The 18091-nt window shown below is 41.1% G+C and overlaps 1 protein-coding gene across 5 annotated transcripts in view; it reads left to right on the top strand.

The window, feature by feature from the left end:
- Nucleotides 1–5553, top strand: part of KCTD1 (potassium channel tetramerization domain containing 1) — a 190375-nt gene extending 184822 nt beyond the window's left edge. For all 5 annotated transcript variants that reach the window (XM_014727687.3, XM_003365522.5, XM_005612809.4 and 2 more), the window contains 2 exons: nt 333–638; nt 4595–5553. In XM_014727687.3, the coding sequence (XP_014583173.1) occupies nt 333–638; nt 4595–4753 (465 nt within the window). In that variant the 3' untranslated portion in view covers nt 4754–5553. The remainder of the gene's footprint in view (nt 1–332; nt 639–4594) is intronic.
- Nucleotides 5554–18091: the final 12538 nt, after the last annotated feature.

The raw sequence follows: 18091 nt of genomic DNA, 5'->3' as shown, positions 1-18091 counted from the left end.
CCAGTTTTCTCATCGGCAAAATGGGAATAATGATGGTTCCCAAGTCACTGAGCAATTATGGGGATTACAGGACTTAATTCATGTAAAGCACTTAGAAGAGGCCCACCTAGCCCTTAATACGCAGAGCTCCTATTGTAATAACTGAATGAACAAAGAAATGAATGAATGAGTGAGTGCAACTTGAGTCTGTGCAAATGCCTTGGAAGTGAAAATTTTACACCCAGATTTGATTACTGAAATAACAGAGGTGAAAAATTCACCTCTTCTATGTAGACATTTTCAGAATTTTATGTTTGTATTTTGCCTTTGAAATACCTTTTTTTTTTGTTCAGGACTACACTTTGTTATATGAAGAGGCAAAATATTTTCAGCTTCAGCCTATGTTGTTGGAGATGGAAAGATGGAAGCAGGACAGAGAAACTGGTCGCTTTTCAAGGCCCTGTGAGTGCCTAGTGGTGCGCGTTGCCCCCGACCTCGGAGAAAGGATCACGCTCAGCGGTGACAAATCCTTGATAGAAGAAGTGTTTCCAGAGATCGGCGACGTGATGTGTAACTCTGTCAACGCAGGCTGGAATCACGACTCGACGCACGTCATCAGGTTTCCACTGAATGGCTACTGTCACCTCAACTCAGTCCAGGTATAGCATTGTCATATACTATGTGGCATTGAATGTCACTCTTAACATTGTTAACTTAACCTTGCCCTCACATGGTGCCTTTCCTCCAGAGAGCTGGAGAACTCTCATGTGGTAACACTTCCGTTGGGTAGGTAAACATATTCACCCCTCTACAGCATTCACTCAGTCCTTCCACAAATGTTATTGAATGTCGACTGTGTGCCAGGTGCTGGTATGAGCACTGGAGATATAGAAAAGAAGAAATAGACATTAGCACTGTTTTCATGAAACTTACATTAGGGGAATGGAGTGGGGGGCAAACTGTAACCAGCATTAATGTGGGTCACGTAGTGAGAAGAGGATATCTGGGATAGAGTATTCCAGGCAGAGCGACCAGCAAGTTCTGAAGACTCCACAGTAGGAACATCCTTGGCATACTGAGGAATATCGGGAAAACCAGTGTGGCTTGAAGAAGTGAAGCAGGGTTAGGGAGTGCTAAGACACGAGGCCAGCAGGCGGCCCGGGACAGATACTGGATTGCCTCATTAAGGGTAGTAAGCACTCTGGGGTTTTTTGTTTTGGTTTCTTTGGGTTTGGGTTCATTTTCACATGGGAGTAAAACGGAAGCCATTTGAGGATTTTGTGTGAAAGAGTGACATGCTGTAACTTGTATTTGAAAATGAATACTCCAGCAGCAGGTGGAAAACAGTGGAAGCAAGGGGACCAGTTGGAAAGCTATGGTCCAAGCCACAGTTGAGTCGTGTCTGACTCTGAATATCTTGAATGTAGAGCTAACAAGGTTTTTTGTTAACGGCTGTGGGTTGTAAAACAGAAGCCAAAGACAACTAAGATTTTTGGCAGAGGAACTGAATAAATGGAATTGCCGTTTTCTAAGATGGACAAGTCTATGGGAGGAGATGTGAGGGTGAAATACAGAACATTGGTTTACATCATGTGCGGTGCCATATGCCTTAGACACTGGTAGGTGTGGTCATCATCTTAGCTAACATGTGCCAGCGGCTGTATACGCATCATCATCTTATAACAGCTCGTAACAAGTCAGCCGTATTAATCCCCCTGAACTGTTGATGACAAAATGGAGGCACGCCTGGGTCTTGACTCCAGGTCTGTGTGCAAAATGATTTGAAGTCAATGGAGTGAGGGTTTGGCAGTTCCCCCCCTTTTTTAATTGGAATGGCCCATGACTTTATTCAATATTGACCCAACAAAACATCTCCCAAAGCTCAAAGACTAGAAGCACCCACTATACCATTCTGTCTCTTGAAGATTTTTCCATAACTATTTATAATTTTTAAAATTTATGAAAAGATGTCTGAGCAGAACAGCAGGAAACTGACAGAAACTGAGCCCTGGACGTCCCAGAGGAAGGCACACACTCTCAGGCAGTGGGGTAGCCGCTGGGTTGCACGGTCCAGAGGTGCGCCCCCATGCTGCCCTGTGCAGCATTCCTGAGTGGGGACGCTATTTATAAACGCCCCTGGAGCCCTGAAAGCCTTTCCCTTCCCACACACACCCTTCCTGGCGCTCCCCTAGACAGAGGGAGAGGCAGAGCCCTTCAGAGCCAGGACAGCATCCCATCGCTTCCCTAGGCCTCCACCTCTCACACAGAAAGCCTTGGCCCCACCCCTCAGGCCACCGAATAACTCTCATACATTCATATGCCTGCCAAGTTTCCCGATCATCCGAGGTTGATCAGTTGCAGAAATTTTCATCTGGATTAACCTCCTGCTTCCTGCCAAGAAACAGGCCCATCCTGTAGGCATTCAGAGGCTTTGGGATGGGGCACAGGAGACCTGCTGCCCCACAGAGTGAGTTTAATCTCTCAAATGATCCCTAACTTTAAGGAACTTTGCTATTAATAAGTTGATGTTTGAAAAGTAATGGCCAACGGGCATAACCTATTTGCATTAACGTTGGAATAAGCTTCGACCACATCCGAGCTAGCCCCGGGTCACACTGAAAAGTTATCCTATTATACGTTGCAGACAGACCCCCTGGGGAGGGAGCTTAGCGATTTCCTGATATTAGCAATTTAGCGACCTAACAACATTGAAAGACAAATGACACCAGAGTTAGGGTCTTTATTGTTCAAAGCATCCTCGACCTTTGAACTTCCTCTCCTAAGCGCAGCAAAGAACCCTCTCCAGGGCGGTGGTTTGGCCCAGCAAACTGGGCTTTTTCTTGCTGACAGGCTGCATCCCTGCCTCTGCTGGGGAGACCTCAGAGCGCGCTGGTCTTCACCTTCGATTCATCTGCCACCAGCGCACATCTTGATTTTGAACTTAGGCATTGTTTTCTTCATCCTGTCCTTTTGGGGACTGGCGTGCATATGCGTTGTGAATTTATGTACAAAAATAGAGCACGCAGCGTGGAGTGTTCATTTTGTTCTCATAAGGACTTTTTTAATTTGCCAGCATTTGAAGTTTTAATTTTTAGAAAGCATACTCTCTCGCTTTCCGGTCTCATCTAGTTAGCTGTTTTGCAAAATAGCAGATTATATTCCATATAAAAGTAGGTGACCAAAAACTAATAATTAAAAAAAAAACCAGTAAGGGTTCACTTTACATTGACTATATTTTGAAAGTTATTTCGTAACATTTCACTTCATTCCAAAAAAAAATCTGACTCAGGCCTTTTTTTTTTAAAAGCTGTGATTGAGTCATTTTGCCTTTAGAGTGGGGTAGCAGTAATCTAATTATATCCAGAATCCTGATGGGGAACGTTTGCAAGTCTAATATTCGTTGAATTCCTAAAGATACAGATGCTCTACATCAATTTCCTGTATCTCTGTCCAAGTCTTGCAGGAAACGTTTCCTGCCTTTAAGAGTGTCAGACACATGGTGACAAACCCAGGGATCTTTCTGGCATTAGATATTTGATTTCAAAATTAAAGAAGAGATTATGTGGCTTATGTTTATATGAGAAGTTTAGAATATCTTTATTTTGGATGTTTTCTAATATATACCCATTGCATTTATTCTTGCCTTCCTGAATGCATACAAAACAATAAATCTATTTCAAATGCCACAAATTGAAAACCTGTAGATAAACTTCAACTGTCTTCAGGAGTCCATTTGCTCTGCTATTGAAAGTACATCAGGGGCCGGCTCAGTAGCCGAGTGGTTAAGTTCACGCGCTCCGCTGCGGTGGCCCAGGGTTCGGATCCTGGGCGTGGACATGGCACCACTAGTCAGGCCACGTTGAGGCAGCATCCCACATCCCACAACTAGAAGGACCTGCAACTAAGATATACAGCTGTGTACAGGGGTGTTTGGGGAGATAAAGCAGGAAAAAAAAAAAAAAAGATTGCAACAGTTGTTAGCCCAGGTGCCAATCTTTAAAAAAAAAAAAAGAAAGTACATCAGTTTTCCAAGCTGAAATATATTGACTCAGCATCGGGACACTTGAACAAGGGCAGAGTGGAGCATGAATCACTGGCTGAGTAAATTCAGATAATATCACTGACTTTCCACATCCTTTATCATCTCATTGAATATATTCTAGTGGTAAATGAGCGTTGAAATGTGAACCCTCTCTTTTTGCAGAGAAAGTAGTATTGCTCATTGCAAAAAACATGGGATTTGAGGCCAAACAGAGCTGAGTTGGAAACCCAGTTCCATCACTTACTAGCTCTGCGCCTCGGTTTTCTCATCTATAAAATGGGCTGACACCAGTCATTATGCCAGGGGGTTGTAATGATTTCATGCACTTGGCATGTGTAAAGTCAGCATGTAAAGGCCCATTTTAGGTACTGTATTAGGAACATTTGCTCCCTCCCTCCTGCCTTTTAATCCAGAGTCTTCGTTTGAAACCAGAAACTCAAAGAGACTTAGGGGTTGGATAACACTCACCAGAGCCGCACATGATCTCAAACTTTGGGAGATTTCTTTGGGCTGTTTCTGTGGCCAAAGGACCCATGTCGCCTCTAACCGGATGCTTGTCTTGGCCCCTCGCAGGTCCTCGAGAGGTTGCAGCAAAGAGGCTTTGAAATCGTGGGCTCCTGTGGGGGAGGAGTGGACTCGTCTCAGTTCAGCGAATACGTCCTGCGGCGGGAGCTGAGGCGGACGCCCCGTGTCCCCTCTGTCATCCGGATAAAGCAAGAGCCTCTGGACTAAACGGACATATTTCTTATGCAAAAAGGAAAAAACCTGCACAACCAATAACGCAAATAAAAAAGGGACATTTATGTGCAGTTGCGACAGCAAACCAAGTCCTGGACCTAAAATTGAATAAAAGACACATTTATATCCAGTAGAGACCACACCTGTATTCATATGGGAACAATTGGAATAGTGATATCCTCAAGGTGTAAAAAATATATAAATATATATATATATGTCAAAAGGTAGGAAATGCAAAAAAAGAGAAAAAAAAAGAAAACAGAAAAAAAAAGGTGGTAGCTACAGTTGGTGCTGTGATGGCCGTGAAGTGTCCTGGGCCTCCCAAGGCCTCTGACCAGTAAACAAGCCATGAGCAGTGAGGACGCATCTCCTTACAGTTTCCATTGCCAACAGCCATCCATTGTTTCTTTTTCTTTTGTCTTTCTTTTTCCTTTTTTTTTTTTTTTTAAAAAAAACAAAACAAAACAAAAAAAACACCTTGAATCGAGTTTCTTTGCATATGGCGGTTTCACGTCTGTTTAGGCGGGGACCAGGCAGGACTTCAGAAAAACGCTCATGAGCACACTGCATTCAAAAGACGTTAGACATGAAATTTTAAATGTAGTTTGTACAGAAGTCACACTTTTTTGTCCGCCTCACAGATGTGAACATTACTTTGTTTTTAAACTGATCAGTTTTGCAAAGGGGCCAGAATTATTACTTGTTAGAGTTGCTCCAGTTTGAGTCTGCTGCTTTCCTACAATTTTTCAAATTTTATAATGTATTAAATACAATAAACTCTGTTTAAAAAATAAGGTCTGTGTGAAACACACATGTTGGGGTAAGGCTGTACTAAAAATGAAATTTTTCCTTTTTTAAATTTTCTGTGTTGAGCATCAAAAAGAAGCCCACCAGCGGAGGCCAGTTTTGAGGTCAAAACTCACTGAAGGATGAGGATTGTTGTCACCTGAACAGTTCCGTTCCCACTCAGCAAGTGTTATGTCTCATGCTTTGTTATTCTGCATCGGTTAGCAAGATAAGTCTTCCTTCGTGTGAACTTTTTGTTTACAAATTTCAGTTATCTATTGCTTCAGAGCAAATCACGCCAAAACTCAGCAGCTTAAAACATTTTATTCTCTCTCATGGATCTGTGATTCTCTTGTATCTGCTGGCCTTTGCTGGGCTGCTGCTGCTGCACGTGATGTCATCCGGAGCAGGACTGGGCTGGGACATCCAAGGTAGCTCCTCCACGGGGCTGCCGATGGATACTGGTCGTGGGCCTCTCCATGTGGCTTGGGCCCCTCCCAGTGTGGGAGCTGGGTTCCAAGAGAGAGGAAGCGGAAGCCTCAGTCCTCTGAAAGGCTGGGCCTGGAACCACTCAGTGCCTTTCTGCGGGTGAATTGTTGGTTCAACAGACACAGAGCCAGCCCAGGTTCAAGGGGAGGGGAAATAAAACCCGCCTCTTGGTGGGCAGAGTGACAAAGAATTTGTAGCCAACTTGAATCTACCATAACACCTGTCCAAAAAAAATCCAAAAAGTAGGGCATTAAGGCTTTGGAAGAAGTAGGGAAAATCTCAGAGCCAGAACCATCCCTTCTTATCCAGAAAGGTAAGAAACCTGAGATTTCTGTACGACTTCGGAATTAAGCCCTCAGCTTTCCCGAGGGGTTAGTGACTCCGGAGGCTCCTGCATCAGCCCTGCCATCTCCTTTCTTCCCTACCTCCTCTTCGTCCTTCCAGACATTCAGAATAAACCTGGCATGGTGATAAGATTGACAGGTAAACTATAATGTGTTTCTGGCGCAGAGACGTTCCTGTGGTGACGGGCTATTTCCATCCTGAACTTACTTTCTTTTTTTAAATTAAAAAGTCTGTGCCCGAGGACACTAGTAATGAAAATATCTCTGGCTTTTGAAACTAAAAGTAAGCTGTTAATGGCTCCGATCACCCCCTGAAACAAGAGGCGGCCCAAATGCTGAATTACTCTAATGACTGCAGCCGGCCTTCCACGAGGTGGTTTAATTTCCCCCTATTTGAGACTGATTCACCCTTGTCTCAGATGGAGACAGCCAGGGTTGCGCCCACCGGCTGCTTGGCATCCATGTCCTCCCGAAGGAGATGGAATGTGATTTTACTAATAATCCATCCTCATGAGGCAAAATTTTCTAAAAGCAGTAAAGCAAGGGCCCCACTTTGGGACCTTCTGCAGGTTATTGTCATCAGTTCACATTTGCCCAGCACTCTCCATGTGCGTTTAGTATTGTCCCAACCAAACCTGCACAGAATGACATGCATTAGTATTAGCATCCACTTTGTTCTTTTCTATTCTTATGCCCATTTATACAACTAGAGCCCAAGTGCACACTCTATCTACAAAAACTCTGACCCAATTCAACGGAGCGAACATATCACATGCAACTCTCACATTTTTAGGTCTTACAACATAAAAATTCACAGATACCAAAGCACTTCAGGAAAGAGCTGATCAATCAAAATATAACTGAGTCACAATCTTATTTTTCCCTACTTTTTATTATCCAATACACAGCTCATAGTCAGATTTCACCAGTCATCCCAATAAGTCTCTGTGGCTATGCTTATCTTCGCCCTAGAAGATCTGATCAAGGCTCATGCACTGCATTTATGAATAATGTCTCTTTGGACTCAAATTTAGAAAGGTTTCCCCATCTTTCTGTCTGTTTGCTCTTCCCTCAAATTGGCTTATTTGAAGAGTCTACGCCAATCATTTTGGAGTTTGTTGCACAATATGGATTTGTCTGGTTGGTTCCTCATTGGTAGAATCAGGTTAATTTTTTTTTTGCAAGAATACTACATAGATGATGTTATTTCCTCATTACATCACATCATGAGGGTCTATTTGGCCCATAGTAGTGATGGTAATTTATTTTTATTTTTATTTTTTGCTCTTATAAATCTCATTGCCTGTCTCTTATGGTTTTTCTTTGGTGATGGGAATTTTTGTTGTTGTAGTTGTGAGGAAGATTGGCCCTGCGCTAACATCTGTTGCCAATCTTCCTCTTTTTGCTTGAGGAACATTGTTGCTGAGCTAACATCTGTGCTAATCTTCCTCTATTTTATGTGGGATGCGGCCACAGCATGGCTTGATGAGCGATGCTAGGTCCACACCTGGGATCCAAACCTGCCAACTCCAGGCCACTGAAATGGAGCATGCGAACCTAACCACTACTCCACCAGGCTGGACCCAGTGATGGGAATTTTGACCACTTAGTTGAAATGACACCCACCAAATTTCTCCAATGCAAAAGTAATTTTCTCCCTTTATAATTAATAAGTAATCTATGGGATGAAATTGTGAGACTGTGTAAATACCCTGTTCCTCAACACACTTTTGTCCCAATGGTTTTAACATTCTTTGGTAATGTTTTCCTGAATCAATCATTACCATGCTGTTTATAAAAGTGTACTTTTTAAAAAGCTACTATTGTCTGAACCATCAGTATTTGAAATAACCTTTTTTCTTTTTAGCAAAACACATTTCTTTAGAGCACACAAACAACAATCTTTGACCTGCTGTTTCCTATGAAGTAGTTTAGAAAAATAGAATGAAGCAAGCCACTTCTAAATACTAGTTATATTTCTACATAGCAATAATAATACTGATACGTTTAACGTACGCTCTGTGCTAAGCACTTTACCTGCTTAACTCACTCAGTCCTTACGACCACATGAGAGGTGGTATTATCCCTGTTTCTCACTTAAAGAAACTAAGACTCCAGGACATCAGGTACATATGATAAAGACGAATGTTCAGGTAAGCTTTCTAAGGAAGGCCTCAAACAAAGTATTTGAGAAAAAGTAAGTTTTCACGTTGTAATAGGATGAGGAAAAAAAGTAGATTAATAGCATTCTCTACTTAGAAGGGAAATGTATTCCTGTATTTAAATTTTTTTAAAGATTTTTTTATTTTTCCTTTTTCTCCCCAAAGCCCCCCTGTACATAGTTGTGTATTTTTAGTTGTGGGTCCCTCTAGTTGTGGCACATGGGACACCACCTCAGTATGGCTCGATGAGTGGTGCCATGTCTGAGCCCAGGATCAAACTGGTGATACCCTGGGCTGCCCAAGGTGGAGTGCGTGAACTTAACCACTTGGCCACGGGGCTGGCTTGTGTATTTAAATGTTTTGAGCATCGCTTACAATATGTTGGGCACTGGGATTTGGCGATACTATGATGACCATAATATGGTTTCTTCGATGGGGTGCTGGGGTGGGTGGGGACCTGCACATCAGCAGCAGAATTGGGCTAATACAGAGCTAACTACAGGACAGGGCTATTGGGTATCTGTCATTTCATATTTACAAACCAAGGATTATAGAAATGCCAAATGATAAGGGATCACATGTAGCTGGGGACATGAGAAAAGCCTCAGGGGGGAGGTGGCACTTGAGAGATGGGTAGGCTTTCACAAGGAAGGGGTATTGAGGGAAGGCGGGGGCTCTGAGTTGGGAAAGCATAAGGCAGATTCAAAGAGTGGGGTGGCATGCAGCTGCGGTAACTGAGGAAGAGTGAAACATGGCTGGAAAAGGAAGGTAAAGTTGGACTGGAGTGGGGGTGGATCGTGAGTGCCACACTGGAGGTTGGACTTCACTCAGGAGCTGTCGGAGAATCATGGAGGGGGGGCTCTGTGGATAGTCACCTAGGGGATCCGCACACTTGATTGGCTGGAACAGTCTGTTTGTCTAGAGGGGCAGTTAAGTGGCTGTTTTTCTGGTTCATCCATTCATGACCTACTAACCAGGCTAAGAGCTGACAATCCAAAGAAATATGAGAAAATAAGACATCACCTTGGGTGTAGGGGTGACAAACTCAGATGCCTGCAAGGGCCAGGTGAGTCACATCAGTTAAGAGACAGACAAGCCCCAGCCTGTGTATCCCGTTCAAAGGGGCGGACCCTACTGAACTCCAGCAGGTTCTCCCTTAGGAGAACAAGGATCCTCTTTACTTAAACTCCTCATTTTCCTAGAAAACACAGAAATCTAGATTTTTGTGTGAAATCCCTAGATATATAAATGTTGGAACTCATTCATTTTTTCAAATGTACAGACCAAACAAGACATCTGCAGGATTTGTAGCTCTGAGAGTTATGAAATAATAAAACAGTTTTAGACATTCTAGAAAAATTCTACTTGGGTAGACTCACAAGTATTGGCACAAGAATTAAGTTGTTTGAGGACATATCTTTTATAGAAAATGAGGAGTTGATGCACCTTTAGTCATATCATTTGATCGTAGATTTAAATCCTGGTGTATAACTGGTGATAGTGATAATAAGAACCCTCACTAATGCTTACTCCGTGCCAGGCCCTGTGCTAAGGGCTTCCCAGATGTTCTTTCCTTCAATCCTCATAGAAACCCTAAGAATTTAGCATTCATTATTATCCCCCTTTGACAGATGAGAACATTGGTATGTCGAAAAGTTTTGCCAAAGGCCACAAGAAACTTGGAATAACACATATACATACACACACACATGCACGCACACACACACCATGTTTGATTAATACCCCAGACTTTCTGGTTTCCTAACCCTTGCAAAAAATGATTTTGCTCTGTCACTGGCAACTTCAGTGTACTTCATTATAAGACACTAGACAAAAATGTCACTACAGTAACTTACTGGTCAGAGAGTAGGAATTACTAAGCTCTGGGAATATTTGTTGTCTCTGACATAGCTGTCAAGCAGGTCTTCTCAATAAGAGTTTACATTGGTTATAGCAGGGTTCCCCAAACTGTCTGCTCATAAGATACACGAAAGGCACGTGTTAAAGTTATAGGCTCCAGTCCACCACCGCTCCTTCCACCCCATCTCCCCATGGATGTCCTGAATCTCAGTCTCGAAGTGAAGAGCCTGGGAATCTGTATTTTAACAATGCTCACCCTAGGTGACTCTTCGATCAGGCAAGTTTGGAAAATACTGGGTAATATCATGCTCTCTCAATCTAGGCTAAGAACAGTAGATGAGAATCTTCAGGGGGTACTTTTGTGAAGTGCCTTTTTATAACTTCATTGATGTTTATTAAACAATGGTTGGCTTCTCGTAGTCCTTTTGTGTGTGTGTGAGGAAGAGTGGCCCAGAGCTAACAGCTGTTACCAATCTTCCTCTTTTTTGCTTGAGGAAGACTGTCACTGAGCTAACATCTGTGCCAATTTTGCTCTATTTTATGTGGGATGCCACCACAGCATGGCTTGATGAGTGGTGGTAGGTCTGCACCTGGGAGCCAAACCTGCAAACCCATGGGGCACTGAAGTGGAGCACGTGAATTTAACCACTATACCACCGGGGCAGCCCCAGCTTCTTTTGAAGGCCAGATTGAATACTTCAAATGGAGTCAGCGGGAATGGGGAAGTACTTAACTGAAATTTAACCCGAGGGCCTTCATCCTTCCCCAATTAGGTAGAGAACTGCCCGATCCTGTGGAAATAGCTGACCATTTAAGAATTCTTCCACCTCCTCTTAAAAAGCTATCAGAGGCTTGAATGAACCTTACAGCACAGGAAATAATTACAGTAGCATCTACCACCTATAACAGAAGCTTCTACAGATGTGCAGGAATCCACATTTTCCCATATATTTTAACTTGTATGAGTTTCTTTGAAATTTAAATTATTTCAGACTTTCAAATTTGAAGAGGTGTGTAAATCTATAACCCTAACCATTTACCACAAAACTCCTCTGCATATGCTTTGATATATGTAAGGTTCAGAGAGCTCATTCTGACTATATTTCACGGGACTCCAAGTTCATTTTCTCTCTCTCTGTTTCTCCTTTCCCCCTCACCCTCAATGTGAAACCCAGTATTTCATCACTCCTCCTAATGAGTCCATCAGATTGTGCTTGTCAGAATAAGGAATAGACAGTATAGGTATTAAAGCATACTGTTGACCAACAGGACTGAAAAAGCCAGAGAAGCTGAAAAAGCTGTGTGTTCCATTCAAAGTCTGGAATTTGACTGGGAAAGCCCGTCCTGGAAGCTAGAGACCAAATCCTTGTCACAAAATGTTCTCATTCGTTGGAAAAGCAGCAAGACCAGTAGGGACAGTTGACTAAATCCAGTCTGAGGAGACCTTAAAGACCATTTAAAGGTCTGCAACTTGAGCAATCTCTTTTGCTGGCTTTCCTGTTAGTCAGCAGTACTGGGCAACTGGATTGGCAAGAGGAACAGTGGGAGGTGGATTGTTGGTGGGCCCTAAAATTTAAATATCTCATCCATTATTGCTCTTTGTTTGAAATGGTATTTTACTATTTAAAGTATTGTTCTCCTATAAGTAATATTCTCAAATATTTGGCCCCTTAATATATAAATACCAGTAAATTTGGAATTCTGTTAAGTAGGTTACATATTCATGAAAATAATTCAGTTGGAGCTCTTACTTTAAGCAGTGTAGCTGTGTCTCCAAAACGGAACATTGACCTGTACAATCTTTTCCCTATTGCTATTATAATTTCAAAATCAGAGCTATTTTGCCATAGCTCCTAGAGAAGGGGAGGGAACTACACACACCGCCCCTAATCCTTCCTTCCAATAGCTTTCTGCCCCAGTCCCGTCTGTATTAACCATGCTCCACCCCTCACCCACAGCCCTGCCCACTCCTTGGAACTTTTCTTCTAAGCAAATTTAGTCAAGTGATGCATAGAAACGATTTCTGCATGACCACTCAAAGCCTTCATGTTAATATTAAAAATATATAAAGGGAATGACTTACCTAAAGCAAAAACTGACAAAGCAGCAGGACTGCATCTGGGTGGCATTTCACAAGGCCCGCAGAAGAGACCTGTGACAAAGTGAGGCCACTAGTTCCCTCATTTCTAATTCTCAGCCCAAGGTGTAAACAACTTTTTCTTATGTGTCAATGCTCTTCTCAGCCTACTCCCTCTTCCCTGAGTGATCTCATCCATTGATGGCTTCCTTGTCACCTGTGCTTCAGGTCCAACCTCTCCCAGGGCTTCCAGCAGGGTAACCAGCGCTGAGAATATAGCAACAAATAAGACATGGGCCTGCCATTCAACTCTTAGTTATGCAGGAAAGGCATAATCAGATCATTTCAGTATATTGTGTCAAAAGCAATGACAGAGAGTTTCCATTTGACTCTCCAGAGCTTATTTGGCCCCTAGACCTTTCCTTTCTCCTTTCAGATTTCCTATCTCAGTTCAAGATGCTCCTTTCCTTCCAAACCAGGAATCCATTTCCTGCACTCCCTACTTTAGTTGCTTACCAAGTTCTACAGAAAGTATCTCCTGAACATTTCTCAAATTAATCTCTTCCTCTCCATTTCTACGGACACTTCCCTATGTCATATGATTAACTCTTCTTATGTACACCATTTCCATAAGATCTTAACTGTTTTTTCTGCTGGGAATTGGGAGTGTCAACCCTAAAATGCATCCTCCACATTGCAGCCCCCTCACCCACATTAAAAGCCGAACAGTGTTTCCTCGTTGCTTTCAGAATCATCTTGTCTCCTTAGTGTGGCATTTAAGGCCCTCCTTGATCAACCCCTACCTCGATTCTACCCCCCCCTCAACCTCAGCTGTGGCCACCTTTGGCCTCCTGCATAATGCTTTTAGCTCCCCTACACATCATATTGGTTTAAATCTCCCTGCTTTGCAATATATTTATCCTCTTATTTGCTTAATCACTTGTCACTCAACCTTCAAGACTCCTTTCACCTATCACTAGCTTTCCATGTAGCCCTCAGCTGGGTGACCCTTCTCTATGGTCCTAAAGCACCCTATTTGTACTTTTATTATTGCACTTACCATATAATATCGAAATACCTTTGTACGTGTCTTCATCTAATGGCCAAACTTAAGATATTCAATGAGAGATATCTGACTTATTTATGTCACACCTAGTAGGTGCTAATGAAACGTTTGTTGATGACAGATGAAATCAATAAATGAAGGCTATTATTCCTAGAACAAGGTAGAGTGTGGGTTTCACCTTACTAACTCCATCACTTGGAGAGCTTGTTAGTAATCACAAGCACTAGACTAAATGAAAATGTATGTAAAGTAACTGGCATACAATAGGGAACCAATTATTAGTAATATTAAATCCCTTAAACACTATGCGTGTTTTAATGTTTACTTTGGATTTCGCCCAATAAAAAGTCACGGAAGACTTCCACATCTGACCAATATGGAATAACTAATTTAGTCTCCCACCTGAAACAACTAAAGAGCTAGACAAAATGTATGAAACAATGGTTTTAAATACATTGGATATCAGGCAACAGAGGACAGTGCTCTCTGAGAAGTGGATAACAAACAAGGTGAGCCATATGGTTGCCTCAGCTAACTGCCTCCAGAAAGTTTCCAGGCATGGTGCAGGGAAGGGTAACCCAGGCAGAGGCCAGTGGTCTCCTTGGGTTGAAGAAACAGCTGGCATTCTAGGGAAGCCAAGGCATTTGGAGTTCATAGGGCAGAGTAATGGAGAGGAGAGAGCTCCACACAGAGGGAGAAGACCAAGGAACTGAAGAGGGTCTCCTCGGAGTCTTCAGCGAGTTCTGATCAGAGCATGTGTCTGAGGATACTACCCAAGGCTAGGCAAAGAACTATGTGGAAGAACTAGACAAAACAACCCCATAGCTCACACAGGGCCAGCAAAAGTTCCTATTCCCACCAGCCGGAGTGGAAAACTTCAAAATTATTGGGCATTGGCTAGAATAGTCAGAATGCCTCAGTGGTAGGGAAAAATTAGCCCTAGACTAAACATAGCTCTGATCTCACCTAACAAAGTTTAAAAGCAAATCCCAAAAGGATCAAACTATTTCCAAGTAACTCAACTTCATGCTAAAACAAAGTTCAAGAATATTTATAGGAATATAAATATATCTAGCACTCAACAAGGTAAAATTCACAATATCTGGCACCCCATAAAATATTACCAGGCATGCAAAGAACCAGGAAAATACAACCCATAGTAAGAAGAAAAATCAATCAATCTAAACCAACCTAGAAATGATAGAGATGACAGAAGTTGATGAAGACACTAAAACAGTTATTAAACTATATTCCATATGTTCAATGAGCTAAAGTAAAGACTGAACATGTTAAGCGGCAACATGGAAAACATAAAAAAGAACAAAATCAAATATCTAGAAATGAAAATCACAGTTTCTAAAAAATACACCCAATAGGATTAACAGCAGATTACATATTAGAGAAGAAAAATATTAGTAAACTTGAAGAGATAGCAATAGAAACTATGTAAAATGAAACACAGATATTTTAAAAGGCTGAAACAAAATGAACAAAGCATCACTAAGCTGTGGGACAACTTTAAGCAGCCTAACATATATGTAATTGGAGTCTCTTTCAAGGAGTTGGGGGGAGGGAACAGAAAAATATTTGAAGAAATAATGGTTCAATATTTTCCAAATTTGAGAATGACTATCAACCCACAGATCCAAGAAGCTCAGTGAACTCTGATCAAAAGAAATTTGGCGCTGGCCCAGTAGCACAGCAGTTAAGTTCACACGTTCTGCTTCGGCAGCCCAGGGTTCGTTGGTTCGGATCCCGAGTGCAGACATGGCACCACTTGGCAAGCCATGCTGTGGTAGGCATCCCACATATAAAGTAGAGGAAGATGGGCACAGATGTGAGCTCAGGGCCAGTCTTCCTTAGCAAAAAGAGGAGAATCAGCAGCAGATGTTAGCTCATGGCTAATCTTCCCCAAAAGAAAAAAAGAAATTTGGAGAAAAACATACCAAAGCACATAATAATCAAATTGATTGAAACAAGTGATAAACAAAAAACCTTAAAAGCAGCCATGTGGGGAGAGGTAAGATACCTTATGAACAGAGGAAGAAAGATAGCAGACTTCTTGTCAGAAAAAATGCAAACTAGAAGACATTGGAGCAATAACTTTAAAGCACTGAAAGACAAAAACTATTGACCTGGATTTCTATACCCAGTAAAAACTTCTTTCAGAAACAATGGCAAAATAAAGACTTTTCCAGACATACAGAAGTTAAAAGAATTCATCGCTAGCAGATCTCTCTACAAAAATATTGAAGGAAGTCCTTCAGGCAGAGGGAAAATGATACCAGATGTAAACCTGCATCTATACAAAGAATGAAGAGCACTGAAAATGATAACTACACAGGCAAACATAAAAGGCTTTATTCCTTATTTTTAAAATATTTTAAAAGGTAATTGACTGTTTAAAGCAAAAATAACACTGCATTATGGATTTATAGCATATGTAGAAGTAAAATATATGACAACAATAGCACAAGGAAGGGAGAAATGGAAGTATAAGGTTCTCATACTATATGGCAAGTGATATAATATCACTTAAGGCAGACTGTGATATATTAACAATGATGCTATAAACACTAAAGCAGCCACTAAAATAGTGCAACAAAGAGTTATAGCTGATAAGCCAACAGGGATGAAATGAAATCATAAAATATACTCCTTTTATCCAAAAGAAGACAGAAAAGGAATAAAAGCAAGCAAAGTCTGATGGAATAGGTAAAAAAATAGCACCTAACTAGAATTAAACCAAGCCATATCAATCACAATATTAAATGGAAATGGCCTAATACCTCAATTAAGAGACAAAGATTGTCAGATTGGATGAAAGTAGAACAGACAACTATAAGCTGCCTACCAGAACCTTGTTTTCAATTAAAAAAAAAATGAGTGAAAAATAAAAGGATGGAAAAGATACATCATACTAACACCAATCAAAAGAAAGCTGGAAGTGCTATATTAATATCAGGCAGATTTCAGAGCAGAAAATATTAGGAAGAGAAAAATGTCACTTCATAATTATAAAGAGGTCAAGAGGACATACACTTTACCATTTTTTTTTTGCACATAATGACAGCACATTAGAACAGAATACAGGAAATACAGATTGATAGAATTGGAAGGAGATATAAGCAAATGACAATTATTCTGGATTTCAACACAGCTCTCTCAAGAATTGATAGAAAAAGTAGACAGAAAATCAGTCAGGATGTGGATGACTTCAACAACCCTAACAACATAAAAAAGAAATGAGTTAAGTCATACAAAGGATGTTCTCTAACTGCAATCAAATGAAATTAGAAATTAATAACAAAAACATCTCTGGAAAATCCCCAAATATTTGAACACTAAACACATTTCTACACAATCCATGGGTCAAAGAAGAAATCAAAAGGTTGATTAGAATGTATTTTGAACTGAATGAAAATGAAAATACAACATATCAAAATGTGTGGGATTCTGCTAAAACAGTACTTATATTATAGCACTAAACATCTTTCTGAGAAAAGAAGAAAGCTTTCCAATCAAAGACTCCAGCTTCCACCTTAAGAAACTAGAAAAAGAAGAGCAAATGAAATCCAAAGTAAGCAGAAGAATGAAAATAATAAAGATCAGAACAGAAATCAGAAAAGAGAAAAACAAAAGTCAATAGAGGAAAGCAATGAAATCAAAAGCTGGTTCTTTGAGACTGACAAACAATAATGTACAACTGAAATTTCACAAGATTGTAACCTATCATTAACTCAATAAAAATTCAAAAAAGAAACAAAAAGATAAAAAAAAAAAGCTGGTTCTTTGATAAAATCAATAACACTGATAAAACTAGCCAGACTGACCTGGGGAAAACAGTGAGAGGTCAATATTAGGGATGAGCCAAAGAGTAAATCAATGAAGGAGCCCAGATTCTAAGTCAGGCCTGGCCACCTGTTGTGCCCATGACCCATGGACCCCTGGGGGCTTAGAGAGGCACACTAGACGACAAAGAGGTTGGGAGCAGCTAGAGTAAAATTTTCCTGAGTCCACAGAAGTGTCTCTAACAAGACTAGTAACCTTCCAAATTATGCATTTGCAACCTAAACACTTCCAAGCAACACTATAACGTAAGAAGTTTTATATTTTGTTACCCTCTAAATGAATTTGTAATGAATTAAAAAAACAAATATTCATTTTTTATTTGGCAAATTATCTGACTTTGAACATTAAAATGATTTTTAAAAGTAGATTCTTAAAGGGGCCAGCCCAGTGGCGCAGCCATTAAGTTCACACATTATGCTTCAACGGCCTGGGGTTCACTGGTTCAGATTCTGGGTGCAGACTACACATGGCTTATCAAGCCATGCTGTGGTGGCGTCCCACATATAAAGTAGAGGAAGCTGGGCATGGATGTTAGGGCCAAGCTTCCTCAGCAAAAAGAGGAGGATTGGTGGCAGATGTTAGCTCAGGGCTAATCTTGCTCAAAGAAAAAGACAACTGTACTTTTTTCAAACTGAGAGTATTTGCCTGCGAAACGAAAGTAATTATGGCTTATATTTCAAAGATGCTTTACGTGAG

This window comes from Equus caballus, chromosome 8 (genome assembly GCF_041296265.1).
Source record: "Equus caballus isolate H_3958 breed thoroughbred chromosome 8, TB-T2T, whole genome shotgun sequence".
NCBI lineage: Eukaryota > Metazoa > Chordata > Mammalia > Perissodactyla > Equidae > Equus > Equus caballus.
Note: the sequence above shows the minus strand (reverse complement) of the source record. Positions and strands in the feature narration are given on the sequence as shown.